Source organism: Euprymna scolopes, chromosome 8 (genome assembly GCF_053919585.1).
Source record: "Euprymna scolopes isolate OS-2025 chromosome 8, ASM5391958v1, whole genome shotgun sequence".
In the NCBI taxonomy this organism is placed as follows: domain Eukaryota; kingdom Metazoa; phylum Mollusca; class Cephalopoda; order Sepiida; family Sepiolidae; genus Euprymna; species Euprymna scolopes.
Window position 1 is genome coordinate 51,545,091 of NC_136489.1, and position 21,000 is coordinate 51,566,090.

General features: G+C 32.1%; 1 protein-coding gene across 4 annotated transcripts in view; it reads right to left on the reverse strand.

The window, feature by feature from the left end:
• Positions 1 to 10,329: 10,329 nt before the first annotated feature.
• LOC145283562 (arsenite methyltransferase-like) overlaps positions 10,330 to 21,000 on the reverse strand; it is a 38,545-nt gene continuing 27,874 nt past the window's right edge. For all 4 annotated transcript variants that reach the window (XM_080132463.1, XM_080132461.1, XM_080132462.1 and 1 more), the window contains exons 7-11: positions 19,598 to 19,729; positions 17,340 to 17,482; positions 16,498 to 16,587; positions 11,650 to 11,676; positions 10,330 to 10,446 (exon numbers count right to left, since the gene is read on the reverse strand). In XM_080132463.1, coding sequence (XP_079988589.1) covers positions 10,360 to 10,446; positions 11,650 to 11,676; positions 16,498 to 16,587; positions 17,340 to 17,482; positions 19,598 to 19,729 — 479 coding nt within the window. In that variant the 3' untranslated portion in view covers positions 10,330 to 10,359. The remainder of the gene's footprint in view (positions 10,447 to 11,649; positions 11,677 to 16,497; positions 16,588 to 17,339; positions 17,483 to 19,597; positions 19,730 to 21,000) is intronic.

Sequence of the window (21,000 nt, forward strand, 5' to 3'; positions counted from 1 at the left end):
TAAATCTTAAGCAATTTGTAATTATATTCTTAATATAATCCATAATAGTCATAAACCAAATTATTCAAATTATCAATTCTCATCTTAAATATTCTGAAACATTACACCATAGATATGCTAAGTCTTTTTTGTATACATATTATTAATAGTTTGTTTCTCTCTTATCTTTTGCTGATTTGATGTCTTCTTTGACCTTTGCTTGACAAATTTATTATTTGACAAGGAATACAAACATTTTAGGTTTTTTTTTTTACTTAATCCATGGATTTTCAAAAAATGGGTCATCTCATCAGAGGAAATGTTTATAGCAAAATAATTATAGGTAATTATAAATTTTATTTATTAGCACATAAATTGAAAATTAAATCTAAAGAAAATTGCATATATACATATTGGTTATATCATCAGAGGAAGTGTTTTTAGCAGACCACTTTTGTATTCCTTGTTGAATAATAAATTTGTCATAACTTTTTAATTTACTGAATTAAATTCCAAATTCATATATATATATATATATATATATATATATATATATATATATATATGTGTGTATATATATATATATATATATATATATGAATTTTAAAATGAAGGTGAAAAGACCATCCCTCTTGAGACATCTCGCATAAGATGTGCAAAATGTTGAGCCTTTAGGTCTCTCCACCTTTCATTTTAAATTTTATATCATCGTATTTTATCCATTTTAATAATCATATATATATATATATATATATATATATATATATATATATATATATATATATATATATATCATATAAGGGATTAAATAGCCTCTTATTAAGATATAAAAAGCTTATCATGTGGGATAGAGCAAAGCATATAAAGAAAATTATAGACAAGATAAAATAAATATACATGAATTTATTTGTCAGTTTAATAAGGAAAAATATCAATGGAAGAAAGGGCTATAAATGCTCTTTATACCTAGGGATTTTGAATCCTAATGAGTTACATTTTCCTATATCTGTAACCTAGTTCCTTTCTCCTTTTCTGATGAGAAGCATTAGGTTTTGAAATGCCTAGGTATAAAGAGCATTTATTGCCTTTTTCTTACATTGATGCGTTATATATATAATTTGTGTGTATGTATATATATATATATATATATATATATATATATATTTGAAATAAAATGGATTTCGGCCTTTTGGATTATTTTGGACCATCTTCCAATTACGTGATTTCCTTGGATTTTACTTGTGCGAATGGAAATTCAATTAACTTTCTTGGAGTTATATCTTTGGATTTTACCGTCATTGGATAATTTACCTTTCACCAGACTATCCATTCATGTGAAATCACCTTATTCTTCCTCATATTCCCTCTGCTTCACTTTTTGTTATCAAGTAAGATCTTTGACTTACTTGCAGTTTCATCAAATACTTTTGCAAGCAAAATCCGATCCCGCATTTTGCTAATTCCTACCCTCTGATGAGAAGGAAAGTATTTCTTCGAAACTCCGCGGATTAAGGACTATCCACTTATTAAGTGTTTCCTTTTCAGATTAAATATGGTTTTAACTCTTTTTCAAAGTGTTTTTTAACATGTTTTATTAACTATTTGCTCTTAATATATATATATATATATATAGTAATTTATAAAATATATATGGCGATTAAGCTACACTGAATATTCGGCGTTTCATCCACTCTAAGATTCGTTAATAAAACATGTTAAAAACACTTTGAAAAAGAGTTAAAACCATATTTAATCTGAAAAGGAAACACTTAATAAGTGGATAGTCCTTAATCCGCGAAGTTTCGAAGAAATACTTTCCTTCTCATCAGAGGGTAGGAATTAGCAAAATGCGGGATCGGATTTTGCTTGCAAAAGTATTTGATGAAACTGCAAGTAAGCCAAAGATCTTACTTGATAACAAAAAGTGAAGCCTGACGAATCCTAGAGTGGATGAAATGCCGAATATTCAGTGTAGCTTAATCGCCATATATATTTTATAAATTACTAACTAGCTCTACCTACGTATTGAGCACTTTTGAAGTAAATACTTAAAGTTTACTGTGACGGTACCACGAGCCTGTTTCTTGACGAGAACCTCCCTGTACGGTACCAAGGTTGGAGTTCTCAGAGAAAATCCCAAGGCCGGGCACGCGTTTTAAGAAAAAGAAAAGTTTGACGGGTACCGACTGCAAATTATGCGGTCTCTATGGTACAGTGTCCAGGTTCAGACTAGAATCGTCGTGGAATATACTCGAGGCATTCACGGGCGGCAATATAAGGCAAACAAAAGAGACACAAGTCGACACGGGTATGAGAGTCATTAAATCAACAATTTATTTAAACAAATTGAACTGGGTAAAATGTAACTACGAAAACAGAACATGCAACTGAAATCATAACTGAAATAACATGGAAAAAAAAAGAATAAAAGAATATATACATGCAGACAATGATTTGGGACAAGGAGAGGGGGGGGTGAGTGATATTTCGATTTTCTTAGGAAGGTTCTTTTTGTTCTCTTCGATAAGAATCAACGAGATATGAGTGATACTCAGAGAGGGGGGGGTCACACTGAAAGTCTCAAGATATAGAGATAGTTTTTCCCTCTTTCCTCTATTTTTTTTTATTTTCTTTTCTTTCTCCCTTTTTTTTTCTTCTTCCTTTTTTTCTTTTTTTTTTATAGTCAATGATATGTTACTTATGGGCCGATCAACAGGGGGGGGGGATTCAGCATTTAGGAAAAAACCTTAGTTCGAGGGTTGCTTTTCTTTTCCCCATTTTTTTTTTCTATCTTTCTTCTTTTCATGGGGCATTCAACAGTTCACATAATTGATCGAGCAAAAACAATTTAGAAAGAGTTACTTAACTTCTTTTGTTGAGTCGACGTTCAATTCACCCGAAGCTTCTTTCCCTTTTATGAGGTGCTGGTTTGAAGGATCGATTCTCGTAAATTCCAATCCATTTATGCTAAGGTGGATATATGTTATTCCTTATCAGCACGGCGTGAATTCCAATCGATTAGTGCCAAGGTGGGTATATATTGTTCCTTTGTGGCACGATACGAGTCGACGAGATGTTTTTTCTTTTTTTTTTTTTTTCACCATGCGAATCAACCGCGGTGTTTCCATTTTTCGAGCAAAATGCCCCCACACATGTTTCCGTGTCCACCGCCTTCGTCGAACTACTTTGATTCTCCCGCGTTTTTCTTGTTGGCGACAGTTGAAGGTCATTGCATGGGTGTAGAAATCTAGGTCACTCGGCCAGCCTCATTTTGACTCCGTCTGCTAAGGATTGGGTGTGGGAAGGGGTGTCTGCTTAATTGATATATATGAAGGGTGTGAAAATGTTTCTCTTAACATTACGCATAAATCTATACTTTCGTATATTAATTTTATGTTAGTAAATGAAGTAGTTTTTATATATATATATATATATATATATATATATAAACTTTCTGTCTCATGAACAATGGCATTCTGAACCTAGTCTGTTGTGTCTATAGTGTCCAATACTGGATTTGCAGCTTTGTTACTTTGTGCAGGTGTAGTAAACGGTAGGAATGGTGGGGGTAGCAAGGGTTGACTGTATCTTCTGTCCTCTGGGGGTTCGCTTTTTTTCTCATTTCTCTCCTTTCATTCTGCTGATTAACTGGTAACTACTGATGCCTCGTGTTGCTTCATTGTTGATACAGCAAAGCTGGAGTGACGATTTCGGGTCTGGGCAGGTGATAAGGTGACCTAGGTTTGCCCAGTTACCAGCGTCCTCCACTCAGCATTGCAAACAGAGTCCAACAGAAAGCAAGCCAATACAGTCGGTGCCAGTGTAGCTGCAGAAGTTTGTTTTTTTAAATTACATTTCCACCCCAAACAAGGCACATTGCCACTTTGATGTAGGGGGCTACTATCAGGGGTACTATGTTGGGAGTTGGGCAGCAAGATGTCGGTTCATGTTACACTTGAACTTCTGCATGTCAGTACAGTTGGGGAAGGAGGGACCTGGAAGGGAATTCCAAAATCTAGCGGTTCTGGGGAAGAAACTACTGGAGTAGAAGGCTCTCTTACATCTAGGGATCTCTACTGTGGAGGAGTGGGATTTAGCTGCTTGTTGCGTTTGTCGGGGGTATTTACGTTGAGGGGGGACAAGTGCTTGCAGTTCTTCGGAGCATTCACAAAGTACTTGTAGAACAGGCAGAGGGATGCAACATTTCGTTGATGGGACAGAGGTTGAAGCTTAGATGACAGTTCAGGACCTATTAGGTTGCCGACTCTCTTTTGAACCTTGTCTAGGAGCAAGAGACTAGTAGCAGATGTACCAGCTCAAATATGACAACAATAATCCATACATGGGCGAATGGTGGCTTTATAGAGGTACAGGATACTTTCGGGCGTTAGTAGCTTTCTAGCACGATAGAGAGAACCTACCTTCTTTGCAGCGGTCCTGGCAATGCTCTCAATGTAATCGTTCTAACTCATGTTTCCTGTGAACATTAGGCCAAGGAGTTTAAAAGATGTACTTTCAGATAAAGAGTGTTTGGCCATTGCTATTGGTGGTAGAGAAGGTTTCTTGTAATTATTGAAGGAAACAAGTTTAGTCTTGGCAGTATTGAATGTGACCATCCATTTTTGTCCCCATTCCACTACAGATCGGAAGTCATCCTCTAGTGTTTCTGCCATTTCTTTAGATATGTGTTCATTTTTTTTCCTGTTGTGTCTGTTATAGAGCGTGGTGTCATCAGCATATATACCCATCTCACAGACAATTTTGTCAGGGAGGTCATTTATGAATATTAGGAATAATAGAGGTCCAAGGATAGACCCTTGAGGCACTCCCGCATTTATATCATATTGTTTAGATGACAACCTGGATTTTTCGCTTATCTAAGAAGGATTTACTTATGTTAAGTATTCTTCCAGTAATACGGTATGATATGATTTTCCTGAGAAGACCTTCATGCCATACCCTGTCAAAAGCCTTAGATATATCTAGAGCTACTGCTCTACCCTCCCCTGCCTTGTCCAGTGAATGGTGTATACATTCAGAGATTACAGTTAGGATGTCTACTGTGGAACGGGTTTGCCTAAATCCATATTGTTGGTCGGTCAGAAGTTTAGCATCTGTAAGGTGATGCACTAGAGCTTGGTTAATACTGGACTCAAATATTTTGGCAAAAGTTGTTAGAAAGGTATTGCAGCATTTCTCTTTCATTTTACATGAGCTACCACAATCCTCCAGAATATGATGTCACCCCATTAAAACTTAGTTGATTTGAAATCTATATAATATTCTACTTGTTCTTTCTTTAGTTAGTCCATACATTATGCTTTGAAAAAGACCAAATACAATTTTTGAAAGCCAAATTGCTTCAAAATTGGTCCATTTTGGTTATATTTGGCTTCCAAAAAGCCAATCTGGCAACCCTGGACAAGAATATGAAAGTGATCTCCCTTTGATGCAGCCTCGTTTTAGAATATCATTGTAATATTAATATATGATCATTGTTGTAATGGGGTGAGAAAGAAACTGAGTAATTTCAATGTGCAGCAGTTCTTCACCGAAGAAATAAGTCAGTGCAATGTTACGAAAAAAAGTTAACATTTACAAGAAACAGGGTAACAAAAAAAAAAAAGAACACTATTTGGCAAGAGATGCTGGACTGAAGGAATAAATTAAAGATTGTCTCTTACAATATGATTTTATTATTTGTATTGAACTATGTAGCACAATATTACTTTCTAAGTATTTATTAGTATTTATTAATTTATCTCATTTGATTCAGTTTTATGGACACTCAGATTTGATGCATGTTATTGTTTTTTCTGTCCCCAGAACTAATTTTTGATCCAGAAAAATATTAGCTTTATCAAAACATATTTGTTGAGTAAATATATTTCTCACTCCATGGAATTTCCACGGGTCTTACTAGTAAATGTTTATTTAAAAATAAATAATTCTATGTTATATTGGCTTCTTAAACTTATAAATTCCAATTTCTTATAATTGTTGAATTCCTTATTAGACCAATCCTAATTTGATATTAAAATAAAAACTGAATTCAATTGAAATACATTTTTATACTTTGAACATTGTATTTATTTGTAGTAGAAGTTATGAAGTGAATGGAAGCGAATGAGATGAGGATGGTTTCTTGTTTTTTCAAATTTTATTATTCATTCAAGCTGGAGATGGGGCATCATATCAAATGCTAGACATTCACCGACTATCTCATATATTCCAACTGAGAGATCTTTTTAAGATTCTAACTGTCCTTTTAAGTGCAATTATTTGAATCTCTCTTGCACTTGGTTCACCAGCTATATTTGCCAGGTAGTTTTTGAAATTCTTTTTCATGAGTCCAATTGCTCCTATTACTGGAATGATAGAGATCTTCCTAAGATTCCAGTTTCTTTTCATGTCATACCTAAGACCTTGGTATTTCGTTATCTTTTCCCTTTCAGCTCTGTTTAACCAGGTATCGTTGGGGACATTAACTTCTACTAATTTGTGACAAAAGTGTAGTGAGAAGTTCTCACTCCATGGTGTTCAAGTTCAATGTTTTAGTTATCAAATGACGGAAAGTTACAAGTCTCCTAGTGACATAGCTTTGAACAAACATCTGTTATTGCTAAATCTGTCTCGTAACCAAATGTGCTCAACGCCTTATATGAATAATTTCTAAATGATTTGTCATTTGTACAACAGTTCAAATCCTCTCCACAGTTTTTTGTTCGAAATTTTTGTGTATAGTCAGATGATTCTTTATCGTTTACTTTGTAAAGATTTACTTTTTTTTTTAATTGGGAATCACCACTTATCAAGGCCTGAAAGCCACTTAAGGATAAGGGTTAATGAATGTAAGGTGGTAGTGTAGTAATTGTTAATGGTGTGTTGGGTAGAATCTGATTATTTATGGGGACGGCTCAACGAGAACTTGTCTACATTGAATTTGATGGCTACCACCATGTTGTATTCAACTGGGAAGCAGGCCAGCAGAACAGTGTTCCACAGGCGGGCAGTTCTAGGAAAAAAGTTTTGTTCATAGAATCTGCATTTAGTTTTAAGCACAGTTAGAGAGTGGGGGAAATCATACATAGTGATTTTAGCTAGTCAAGTGTTTTTTGTGATAGTTTGGCAAGGGGCACCATAGAGTGGAGTTCATTTAAGTACTTGCCATGAAAATAATGATAGAGCAGAGACAGGCTCGCAATGTCTCTTCTGTGGGAAAGAGGCTGCAGGGAAAAGAAAAGGGCTATTAGGTTTCGAATCCAGTTTGAAACTCTATCAAGGCTGGATAAGGCATGCCGAGCAGCTCCTGCTCAGCTGTGGCCACAGTACTCTATTTTAGGGCATATTTGCCTCTTATACATAAAAAGAGTCTGTTTTGTTTGACATGTAGGACATTAGTGTGGGAGAAAATGTCACAAAAATAATTCACTAATATTTCCTGCATATAAAATAAAGCTTTAAGTGCAATTAGAACTTGAACCTCATATTAATTGAAGACAAACAACTAAAAGAAAAACATGCTGAGAATGATGTAATTTGCATAGATGCATGTGAATATGATTTCTAAAAGATCCGGATGTATGAACTTTTTTTTTTCAAAGGAGTCACCACTTATTAAGGCCCGGATGCCATTCGAGGATAAGGGTTAAGGATTGTACGGTAGTCAATTGGATAATGTCATAGTAATCATTAGTAGTGGAAATTAGGTAAATTGGATTACTTAAGGGACGGCTTATCAAGAACTTTTTTACATTGGACTTGAAGACAACCATATTGTAATCAGATGGAAAGCAGGCAAATGGAACAGAGTTCTACATGTGTACAGTGCTAAGAAAGAAGCTTTGTTCATGAAAATTATGTTTAGGTTTAGGCACAGATAAAGAGTGGGGGAAATTATTGATAGTGGTTTCAGCTAGATGAATGTTTTTCGTGAAAGTTTGGCAAGGGAGAACCATAGATTGGAACTCAGTGGAGTTCTTGGTATGAACATAATGAGCAGAGACAGACTTACAACATCTCTTCTGTGGGAAAGAGATTTCAAGGAAGAGAAATGGGCATCACCTATTAGGTTTTAAAGATGGTTTTGAACTTTATTAAGGTAAGATAAGACACATTGAGCAGCTCCTGCCCAGATGTGGCAACAGTACTCCATTTTATGAAGAGATAAACTTGTTTATAGGACAAAATAAAATGAAAGCATTAGAATGAATTAAGGTTAGTAATTAGTGATAGAGTCTGTTGTGCACATACGGTTTAATATTAAATAAGAATTTATTTTTTCCAGACATTCTGATTTTATTAAATGTCTGTGTTGTATAAATAATTTTATAAAAATAAAATATGACACATTTTTTTATCAACAAAATATTTTAATCACATTACCGAATATAAGGAGTACATGTAATTGTAAAACGTGATTCACATAAAAAAAAGATTTATTATAAAATATGAAAGTAAAAATTATAAATTTATAGATAAAACCATATTTATTGTAAAAACAAATAAAAAAAGTAAATTTTTTAAAAAGAAATTTGAATATTTGAAAAACAAAAATATTAACTGTTTTTATCGGATAAATTTTGTATAAGAAACTCTCTATTCCTTTTGTTAGCTCATATTTTTTACAGCACATTTAGATTATTTAATGCTGAAGGGCAATACTTTTTGTATACATTTCATTGCACACATTGCTATTTCACTCATAGATAGCAAACGATTAGGGTTTCATATTATCTCATGAACACACTGACTAAACGAAATTAAAAGATGAAAATCAAACATACATAAGATTTATGAATACAGTTTATGTTCCTAAGCAATATTTTCATTCTGTCGACAATAAAAAAATTTTTTAGTAAGAAAATAGTTTTAGCTTGAATAAAATAAATCATTTTCATTAAAAAAGAAAAAAAAATTTGTTAGTTATCAAGCAAGAAAATTAGCATAAAAATATAGTAATTTATATAAATATCTGTATGAAATGAAAAAGAAATTTAAGCCTTTTTCTCCTCCAATAATTTAAAAATTCATTAAAAAAATGTTACTGCCTTTAATTTTTGTATGCATTAAAAACTTTTGAATGAAAAAAAAATAGCTGAGGAAATTAATAATTTTACTTATATTTAATTTTTGCATTCATTAAAAACTTTTGAATAAAAAAAAGCTGAGGAAATTAATAACTGTACTTATATTTAATTTTTGTATTCATTAAAACCTTTGAATAAAAAAAAAATAGCTGAGGAAATTAATAATCCGACTATATTTAATTTTTGCATTCATTAAAAACCTTTGGGAAAATATGGCTTGTAAAACTATGTTTAAAATGTTGCAGTTTTTCTGCTTAGATAGTATGAAACATATGAAGTTATCTTACGAATTCTTCAAATACAAAGTTTGTGTTCATACCGCATTGTGAATATATGTAAGAAATATAGGTTTAGAATAGAATTTGATTCACCCAAACAAGTCTCCAGAGAAATTAAATAAAGTTTTTAACAAAATTATTTTTAGAATATTTTAAGTACAAATTGAATTTATCAAAATCAATAAAAAAAAATGTTAAATAATTTCTTAATTTTTCAAATTTTTATTTTTTTTAAGAAAATAGTATTTTTTATCTCAAGAATTTTTCATTAGAAATCTAATATTTTAAGTACAATTGAATTTATAACAAAACCAATAAAAAATCAAATATTAGTTTTGGATAATTCGGACGAGTGTTCTCATATTGAGTAATATTCATGCAATGTTTCAGCTGTGTGTATCTTGTTTTGGCTGATGTAAACTCCAATTCTATTCGTCCAAATCTGGAATCTTTCTGTTGAACTTAAGAATTTATGCAAAATTTTAAATGGAAAACCGTTTAAACCATGGAGGTAGCATGCTCTCATTCCATCAGCCATGACCAGAGAGAAGTCTTAAGTAATTCGCAACTGTATTCTGTGTATCACCTGCACTGAGGATTGAACCTTCAACATTCAAAAGTGTGTCACTTACAAATTAATTTTACCTGTACTTTAACTGTCATCTCATGGATCCTTGTGGACAATTCTAGTATGAATTTGGGAGCTTTATTTGTGGTTTTTTTTTGTCGTGGATTAAATGATTTCATTTGAAATTCTGTGCAGATTCAGATTTTGAAGAGAAAGATTCCCAAGTTCAACAATATATACCTGAAAAAGGTTGGAGATTATATTGGCTGAAACATTGTGCGAATAACACTCGAGATAAGAACAGTAATCCAAATAATCCAAACAATAGTAAAAAAAAACATTTCCAGAATTTCTCAAATTTTTCTTTTCTTAAAAAAATAGTATTTTCATTTGTAGTTTTTTTTAATTTAAAATCTTTTCGGAATTTTTCTCCACAAAGGCTGAATTAACAGCATTTGGTTGAACAACAGGCGGCAGGAACTTCTTTTCCAGATGACTTGAGATTTTCTAAGATTTCAAAAGGGTTGTCAAGCTGCAAATAAAAACCATATTTTTTTTGTTTTACAATCAGAAAATTTTTATTGACATTAAAAAAAAGATAGAAATTGTAGGTTGATTAATTAGTTAATATTAATAACCTTTGAAAGTTAATTATGAATTAAATAAAAAACACTTTACTTGTTTGGAATAAAATTCATATTGGAAGTCATATTGGCAATTGACAAAAGGTTAAATCAATTAAAATGTAACGTGTATAAAACAAACACAGACAGAGAAAACACATCCGCTTTATTTACATGATGAGACATGAAGAGAACGATTACACATAAACACTCGTGTATATGTAAACAATGAAAGGGAAGATAACTTTGAGTTACTCAACAGCTTAAATTACATGTCAGCCAAAACCTACCAAGGGGAGGCAACTCTTCACATAGCAGTTGTAGTTTTCACAGTATTAAAAACCCAACTAACATTGACAAATTTCTAATAGGAAGATCTTTTCCAGAATTAATATATTGACAGTTTATAAACACATAACATTTTTTTCATATTCAACACAGAAGGTGTAGAGGGTATTGTTCTTGATGATTTGATAAGGCATTGTGTGTGTGTGTGTGTGTTTGTGTGTGAAAAACAACTTAAGAGAAAGACACTGAATGTTGATATGGAAACAAACGTCGTATAAGTTTCCTATTACTATGAATTGGCAAAATTAATATTTTCCAAGCAAATAGTTATAGCAGGGAAAAGGAAAGCGAGAGGAAGAGGAAAAAGAAAAAAACAGAAAAAAGAATGAAAGACCAAGTGAGAAAGAGGAAGAAAGAGAAGCAAAAATAGAGAAATAATTTTTTTCTTATTTAATGACAAAGTGGATTTTGATCAAAATGCAGAAAGCTAATATCGATAGAAGGCTCTAGAATTAGAAATCCATTTTTTCTGGATTTTAAAAAAAGAAACATAATTCTGCTAAAACACAGAAAAATTCCATTCTTGCAATGTTCTTGTACATAAAAATGTATTTCAAATAAATTCTCATGGATGAAATATTTAATAGAGATCTACATTTCGTTTTCTCATATTGATACAAATAGAAAGTAGAAGTTATTATTCTTCTGGAGAAAACATACTCCCACTTCTACACAGAAACTATCACTATTTGAATATTTGATTGCTTAATTAACAATGAAGATGTTATAAAGAAATGGAAATTAGTTTTATAAACTTTACTTACCTCTGATTTTGAACTGGAGTCTCCGCACTGAAATAAAAAAATGTATCCATCAAATAAAAATTAAACAAGACTCATACTCAGGCAGATTTGTAGTTAATATTTGAATGGCAACAATATTATCTATTTTGCTCTTCTTTCAAAAGAGCTTTTTAGTTAGGCTAAAATTGGTATATTCTAGATGAGATAAATATTATAAAACAAATTAAAAGATTAAAAAAGTTCAACCAAATCAATGTTTTAAGCAATTGTAGCAAAAATCAATAGATAAAACATCTAGTATTCGACACCAAAGTCAAACGATTTCAGAATAGATAGTGATATCATAATAAATCCGTTCTATTTCATTTCTTTCCTTTTTAATTATTTACATCATTCCATTTCTCTCATATTTTGCCTTTATTCACATTTTTTTGCACTCTCACTCACCATTAAAAACATACGCATGCAAAAAACACATTCACAGCCGTCAAAGTTTTAGTATTGTATAGATTTAAGCAATAAGAATTCATTGTTTTGAAGTGAAAGATTCTTTTATAGAAATCGCTTCAGACAAGGCATGAAGCCATTTGACAAGGTAACAAGAACGAAAGATAATTATCACAAAAACTGAAGATGCCTATTGAAAAAGAGTCTTGGAAAGACTCTCAAATTGGATACATATTTGCTAACCCAAATATGACAACGATATTCCATACATGATCTGATAGTAGAAAAAACTAATTGAAAAGTAGGACTGATTGCGAAATGTTGATATAAAAGGGTTTCCTCTTTCTTCTTTTATTTATTTTTCCTTTTTCCTTGGCAGGTAAATCTGTAACTAGTTTTAATCACTCACAATAAAAACAAGGGAGGAGAATGGATGTTATGTATGCACCTGACAAATATATTAGTAGGTGGAGGGGGTCTAGAAATCACTCCCGATAAAAACAATAGAATATATGTTCTAAATGGAAGGGAAAAGAATGTTGTGTGTTAGTCTGACAAAAACATCAGTTGAAGGAAAGGGTGACTTTGTCTAGACAATAAATGATGTTTTAATTGGTGTCAGTTTGCTAAATGTCATCTTTGCAAATATCTTTTTTATTTTATTTAATTATATTAGTCATTATTCAACCCCTAACAAGGTGATTAACATTATCAGAATGTAGATCGATCTGAGTAGGGATTTTTCTGATGTTTATATAATTTCACTTATATATATATATATATATAAATGAAGCTGGCTGGGTGTTCATATAATAACTTTGATTTTGTTCAAATATTCTATCAATTTTCTCTAGAAATACTTGTAAAATATTTTAACTCTAAAACTGAAATTTAATCACAGTATGATGTAACTGAATTTCTTTCTCTCTCTCTCATATATATATATATATATATATATATATATATATATATATGTAACTTTGTTTTTCTCTTCGAATAAGAAGCATTAAGTTTCAAAATATCATGCTCTAAGAAAGAAATAGCGACAGCTAAGAGAGAATTTACGGAAACCACTAAAAAGCGCATCGAAGCACAAAAACTAGGAACTCGAGACTTCTGGAAAATCTACAACAGTGTAGTAAATAATGGGCAATCAACAATTCCCCCACTAACCAACAATCACGAGGTTGTCTCCTCAGCAACCGACAAGGCTAACATGCTTGCCAGTCGGTTTGCCTCAAACTCCACACTGGACCCTTCCAACCACCCCCTACCTGACTTTCCTATGCGGACAGACGCCACACTAGACGATCTGAAAACCACCCCTGCTCAGGTGCATGCTATCATAAAAAACCTTGACACCTCAAAAGCATGTGGACCCGATCTTATCCCAGCTGTGCTATTAAAAAAGTGCTCAGCCGAAGTAGCTCCAGTTCTCTCCAAACTCTACAACAAATGTCTTAATGAAGCTTGCTTTCCGGGCTGTTGGAAAACTGCTTCTGTTGTACCAGTATTCAAGAATTCTGGCGAAAGGACAGACCCATCAAATTATCGCCCCATTAGCCTCCTCCCACTTTTTGCCAAAATATTTGAGACCATAATTAACCATGCTCTAGTCCATCATCTTACAGATGCTAAACTACTGACTGACAAACAATATGGATTTAGACAAGCCCGTTCCACAGCAGACATCCTCACCGTGATCTCTGAACGTATATACCATTCACTGGACAAAGCGGGGGAAGGCAGAGCGGTAGCTCTAGATATATCTAAGGCTTTTGACAGGGTATGGCATGAGGGTCTCCTCAGGAAGATTAGATCTTACGGTATCACTGGTAGAATACTTAACATAATTAAATCCTTCTTAGATAAGAGAAAAATCCAGGTAGTCCTCGACGGTCGCACATCTAAACAATATGATATAAATGCGGGAGTGCCCCAGGGTTCTATCCTTGGACCTCTATTGTTCCTGATATTCATAAATGACCTCCCCGACAACATTGCCTCTGAGATGGGTATATATGCTGATGACACTACACTCTATGGCAGACACGACAGGAAGACGAATGAACACATTTCTAAAGAAATGGAAGAAACACTAGAGGAAGACCTCCAATCTGTAGTGGAATGGGGACAAAAGTGGTTGGTCGCGTTCAATGCTGCCAAGACTAAACTAGTTTCATTCAATAATTACAAGAAACCCTCTCTACCACCAATAGCAATGGCCAACGACCCTTTATCTGAGAGTCCATCTTTCAAACTCCTTGGCCTAACGTTCACAGGAAACATGAGTTGGAACAATTACATTGAAGGCATTGCCAGGGCCGCTGCAAGAAAGGTAGGCTCTCTCTACCGTGCTAGAAAACTACTAACACCCGAAAGTATCCTGTACCTCTACAAGGCCACCATTCGCCCATGTATGGAGTATTGCTGCCACATCTGGGCTGGTGCATCTGCTACTAGTCTCTCGCTCCTTGACAAGGTTCAAAAGAGAGTCGCAAATCTGATAGGCCCTGAACTGGCATCTAAGCTTCAGCCTCTGTCCCATCGACGAAATGTTGCATCCCTCTGCCTGTTCTACAAGTATTTTAGTGGTGAATGCTCTGATGAACTGCAATCACTTGTGCCCCCACGACGCGAGCACCCTCGACAAACCCGACAGGCTACTAGATCCCACCCCCACACTGTAGAGGTCCCTAGATGTAAAAGATCTTTTTACTCCAATAGTTTCTTCCCCAGAACCGCAAGACTCTGGAATTCCATTCCAGGTCCCTGCTTCCCCAACAGTACTGACGTGCAGAAGTTCAAGTGTAACGTGAACCGACACCTTGCTGCCCAAATCCCTACATAGTACCCCAGTAGTTGTTGCCCCTGATAGTAGCCCCCTACACCAAAGTGGCAATTTGCCTTGTTTGGGGTGAAAATGTAATAAAAAAAAAAAAAAAAAAAACTTGATCAAATAAAGTTTATTTCATTTTGAATTATCATCAATTATTTCTTTTATATACATATATATATATATATATATATATATATATATATACACATACATACATATGTATATTTTTATTTATATAAATAAATTTGAGGACTGGTTTCTTCTGTGGAAAGCAACCATTTATTAAATTGCCTGACAAGGACTTGTGGTTTTAACCAATGATTTGTCCGGAAAAATTAGCAAGTTCAGTGTCATGACCATGTAAGTTTGTTTATATTAATAAAAATATTTTTTGCTTTTCTTTTATTGAGCACTTTCAATAACCTTGTTAAATTCATTAGTTATCATTCTTGAACACCTTCAACCTGTCAACTTTGATATGACAGAAGCATATTCGAAAATGAATGTTTTTATATAAAACACAATAGCACCATGATTTCATTTTAAACTTAAATTCAAGCCATTATCACCACACAAGCAATAAGGCCAGGCATATAAAATCAACAGTAGGTTCTTTGATAAAACACAGAGGCATCCTTGAAATGAAGTTTTCTGTTTAGAGCACAATTGAAGCATTATACTTGACTTTTGCATTTTAAACTTTAACTCAAGCCATTATTTATAATAAAATAATTTTATAAAATGAATAGTAGTTGTCTATAATGCAATGTAGACTATAATATTTTGGACTAAGTCACTGTGGGAAGCATGAGAAACTTCCTGCTGGTGTATTGCAGTGATCCCCAACGAGTAGGCAGTCAATCAATTTGATTGAAAAATGTGCGATTTCACTGATTTCAATGAAAATATGGGAATGTGAAACCTTCATTGGCCATCGATCTCCCTGCTCGTGTCAGAGTTTAAAGTTTAAAATCCTGAAGTGGATATATAAATACTAATATTATGGGAAAATCTTATTGAGGTGAAAATGCTCGATATTCGAGATAAAGCATTGATATATGAAAGGAAGTTAAACGTTGCAAATTACAATTTACAACGTTTATTAAAGATAATATTTTTTTTATTCTGTGGAATGTTCAAAAAATGACTCTTATCCTCAGAGGAAAAATTTTATATGGACTTGCTGGTTAGCACGAAAATTTAAAAGCTTCAAAGTATTAAAGAAGTACTATTCTAAAGATTATATATATATATACAGATTAATAAATTAATAATGTCCAATTATGAAAACATATTTAAACAGTAAAAAGATCCAAAAAAAAGAAGTTGGTTGAAACTTGATTAAAATCTGTAAATCAAGGCTTTGAATATTCAGATCATATAGATCTATAGTTCTTGCTTGAAAAATCTTGCAGTGTAGAAATTATAGTTTGAAGAGGGTTTAATGAATTGAGGTTAAGGTTAATATATATATATATGTATATATATGAACTATCTAGAGGTTCTGATTAGTTATTAACAAGGAATGCTGAAATAAAACCCGATTATTGTTATTAACAAGAAAACAAAAGATGTAAACTAACCTTTTGAGCCTGAATCAAGAATTCCTCAGCAAAGCGGGAATATTTTAACGAGGCATGGGTTAAACCATCAATGCAGACGGAATCATTTGCCTAAAAAAAAAAAAGTTATAGTTTGAACTTTTATCATATTTGTTTGTCATATAAATTACAAGTGTATGAGGTTCTATTACATCAGATATTTTCAAACCCATATAATTTATTCTATTCATTGAATGTCAGACACTTTATTCATTATATTGTCTGTTAGTCTGTTCATCACTGTGCATTTTAGTGTCTGGCTGTAATAAAAGAAACTACCAACTAAAGTGGCAGCATATCTGTTTGGCATGTCAGTTGTGGGAATCAAGGAAAGAAAAAGAAGTAAATAAGTTGTGTTTGTAGCTGGATTTATTTTATTATTTTATTAATTTTTATGTGACGGGAATAGCTGCTTTAAGAAGGATAAACTGTGGAGGACAGAGAGTTGAATGTTTGACAGCTGAAAGAAAATGGCGAAGCTGGGATTTGTTTGTGTGAATTACAGTGTTAATGAAGAGAAGGTCTGTTCAGTGTTCCTTTTGAGATGACAAAGATTTGTTATTGTGGAATATGGTGTTCACAAAGAGCAGTTCCGTCAGATTTGTTGTGAATTACAATATAAGTGAAGAGCAGTTCTGCCATTTTCTGCTTTGGGATTACAGAGATTTGTTAGTGCAAATTAGTGAAAAGGAGTTTTCCTTTTGGGATTACACTAGTAAAAGGCAATGGACCATTAATACTCCAAACATGTTTTCTATTCGGTAATAAAGAATCTAAAGGAAGCATTTTTGTTATACCTCAGTGATTTGTAATTTGTTACTCACCTTAAAAATCAGCTGATGATCAAAATTAAGTTGCTCTTCATGGCCGCTGATCTCCCCGTTATAAATTGCCTTCGCACTCGATTCATGGCAATTTGGAGGCAACTTAAATAGGCGATAAGTCACTGAGGCAAATTTAATATCTCCTGTTTAAAATAGGAATTTTTAATTAAAGAAATTGTTTTATTTAAATCATATAAAATAGGAATTTTTAATTAAAGAAATTGTTTTATTTAAATCATATAAAATAAAAATGTTGCATTTTAAACATCTGATATAAAAATATACGACATAAGAAATAATGAAAAAATATTGGATGTGAGTGTGTTAACATTGTTTTAACAACAGAATTCTCCAGATGAAGATAGAATAAGTAAAAATTGGAAAATTTCATTAAAAGTTAAATATTACAGCTACTTGCTCTGGAAGGAATAATAAAAAATATTAATGTAATCAGATTGAATTTTTTTTACCATAATGCATCATTATTCATGTAAACCAAACACAACCAAGTTGAAAAATAGTTTCTTACTGTCAGTCAAACAGTAATAAAGTTTTTTTTTTTTTTTAAATGATGCACATTTTTTTGTACAGAAAGATTAAATATAATGATTTTTGGGTTATGATCAGCTAACATACTTCCTAAATTCTGGTGTAGCGCTACCGGAAGAGATAACAAGGCAAATCAGTTCATTCACTTTTATTGTTCTTCAGTATTTCTATTGTGAAGTCATTTATTAAAATAAAATATAAAAAGACATAATTGAAAAGTATACAATAAAAATTAACAAAATTATACAGATAAAAATAAACACAATCAATCTTTATTTTCACTTTTAGTAACAATTAGTTTTTATTTGCACTTTTAATAACAAAATCAAAAAAATAAGTCTTTTTATTTCATCTAAAAATTTTATAAGAAATATGTTTATGGAATTATAAAAATAAAAGTTTGTTTTTTATTTTAAAATTAAGTTTTTATTTAAATGTATAATGCTTATGAAAGCATAAAAATAAAATTATTAAAAACAAAATAGCAAATGAAATTATTGAAATCAAAATAATAAAATTTCAAATATAATTAAAAAAACGTACCCAATACATAATGTTAAAAAGATTTTCAAAAGCGTTTTCAATAATTCTTTTAAAAAATAAAACTAATTTCAATAATTCTTAATTTAAATAAAAAACAAAAAAACTTTTCAACGATTATTAAATAAAAAAGAACAATTGGAAAACTTAATGAAAAAAGAGTACAAATAATATTAATCTGTAAAATATCTCAAGTTGAAAATTTAACAGAATAAAGTTGTTAGAGTGAAATTTGAAAATTGAAATACTGAATTTCAAGTAAAACCGATGATATCTACTTAATTGTTATGTCACAGTAATGAATATATCCCAAAATTTAGAAAAACAATGGGGTAGAAAATTAATTATTAACTAGCAAAATCCATAAAAATTCCACGGTAGTTGAAAAATTTTTTAAAGCACATAAATAAAATGAATAAAAAATAAAACATAACAACGAATTTAAAACAATTTTTCAGCAAATTCTCTTTTTTAACCCTTTAAAGCTAAAAATGAAAACTCAACACAACACATTGTTTTGTTTTTTTTTCTGAATATTTTTTATATAAATTATAAAGAAACAGATGTCACTTCAATTGCACACTTTAAATTTTAAAAAGAACCTATAATAAAAAAATTACAGTCTCTTCTCAACATGACTTTTTATTTCAAATTATAAAATAAAATAGACAATTTGAAATCGTAAACAGACAGGCATATTTTCTTTTTTTTTTAATTTTTGGAGGAAATGGTTTTAATGATTTGTAACTGATAAACAGCGACTATAAAGGGAGGTAATTCGTTTTTCATTAATTAATGTTTGTGATGATGATGTTTTTGTTTTATTGTGACACTGGATGTACGGACAAGTAAATTAATATTTAGATGAAAACAGTGTTCAAAGACAATTAGCGAAAACTGAGTTTTGCCAACATTTTCATAGTTTTCAGAAAACATTTACCTCTCTTGTTATGATTCAACCTCTCTGGTTTCTTTATCTTTTAGCAAAACTCAAATTTCACTTCTATTTTTTTAATAATAAATTTTATACCCTATTGTTTTTCATAACTTTTGGATATGTTCATTACTGCCACATGACATTTAAGTAGATAACATTGGTTTTATTTGAGATTCAATATTTCAATTTTTTAATTTCGCTCTAATAACGAATAAGCAGCAGTTTTTCTTACCAAGGAGTTTTTTAAAGTCTTCTCTTTCCACAGGAACTGGGGTTACTGAGACGATACGTGGCCGACTGAAGCCAACACTCTCTGCAATTTTATGAAGGTCTTTCCAATATAGAGCTCCAGAAATACACTCACCTGTTTAAACAAGATAGAGAAAAAAAGGCGATAAATGAAAATATAAACATATTCAATATCGTTAGCAGTTTTAGCAACTTAACTTCTCCTACATTAGATAGCAAGGATGAAGAGAGAGGACGAACCTGTAAAACAGCAGGAGTTTGAAGAGAATACGATGACTAGGATGGCATATATACGGCATAATCATGTTGACACACTAGATCACCAAAGGTAAGCAATGTTGAGCCTGGTCAATACCAGATGGGTGACCATTTGGGAATACCAAGTGCTGTATGTAGGAAGGATATTGACACTTCCCTACAAAAACTGTAAAAAACATCATCTCCCTGGACTGGGATATACATGTGACTGGGGGCTGCACACTTGGATATCAGAAAGAATTAAAGAATAAAATTTCTTTTACTGAATATGATGCATGGGGTTAGATCACCAAAGTTAAGCAATGTTAAATTTGCTCAGTACCAGATGAATGACCATTTAGGAATACCGGGTGCTGTATGTAGAAGGATGTCACCACCTCCCTGGAAAGAACTGCAGAAATCTTAATGTCATCATGATAGCTTCAACACACATATTGAAGCACTAGTAGCTGTAACATACCTGTGTGTGTTCCCGTGAATAGTAAAATGAAAACAGTCAGATCTGTAACAGTTACAAAGGCAAGATAAGTTACTTTTCTGCCAAACTGGATATATTTTTTGTGTTTTTATTCAATGTAACATATTTATTCAGCTTGAAAAACATACAGTGTTTACCGATGTATTCAAAAATTCAAGATGGCGTCTCACACCCTCTTTAACACCGTAAGTTTGGGAAAAGGTGTTATAAATAAAAAACTATACAAAATATTATTAAAAACCCGCCGAATATATGTCAACCTATGTCACGGTAACATACATTGAGCGAGTTTTTAACAGTATTTTATCCGTTTTTTTATTTATAACACCTTTTCCCAAACTTACCGTGTTAAAGAGAGAATCAGACGCCATCTTGAATGTTCCAATACATCGGTAAACACTGTATGGTTTTCGAGCTGAATAAACATGTTACATTGAATAAAAACACGAAAAATATATCCAGTTTGGTAGAAAAGTAACTTATCTTTCCTTTGATAACATTTGTTATATATTTGTTTCTTGACAACTTTTTCGAATCTATGTATACAGTAATACAAACCCGAGATTGTTTTGGATGATGATAGCATCTTTCAATGTTGCCAAGAATCAGAATTGCACGGACACTTATGAATTGGGTATAAAAGTTATGTT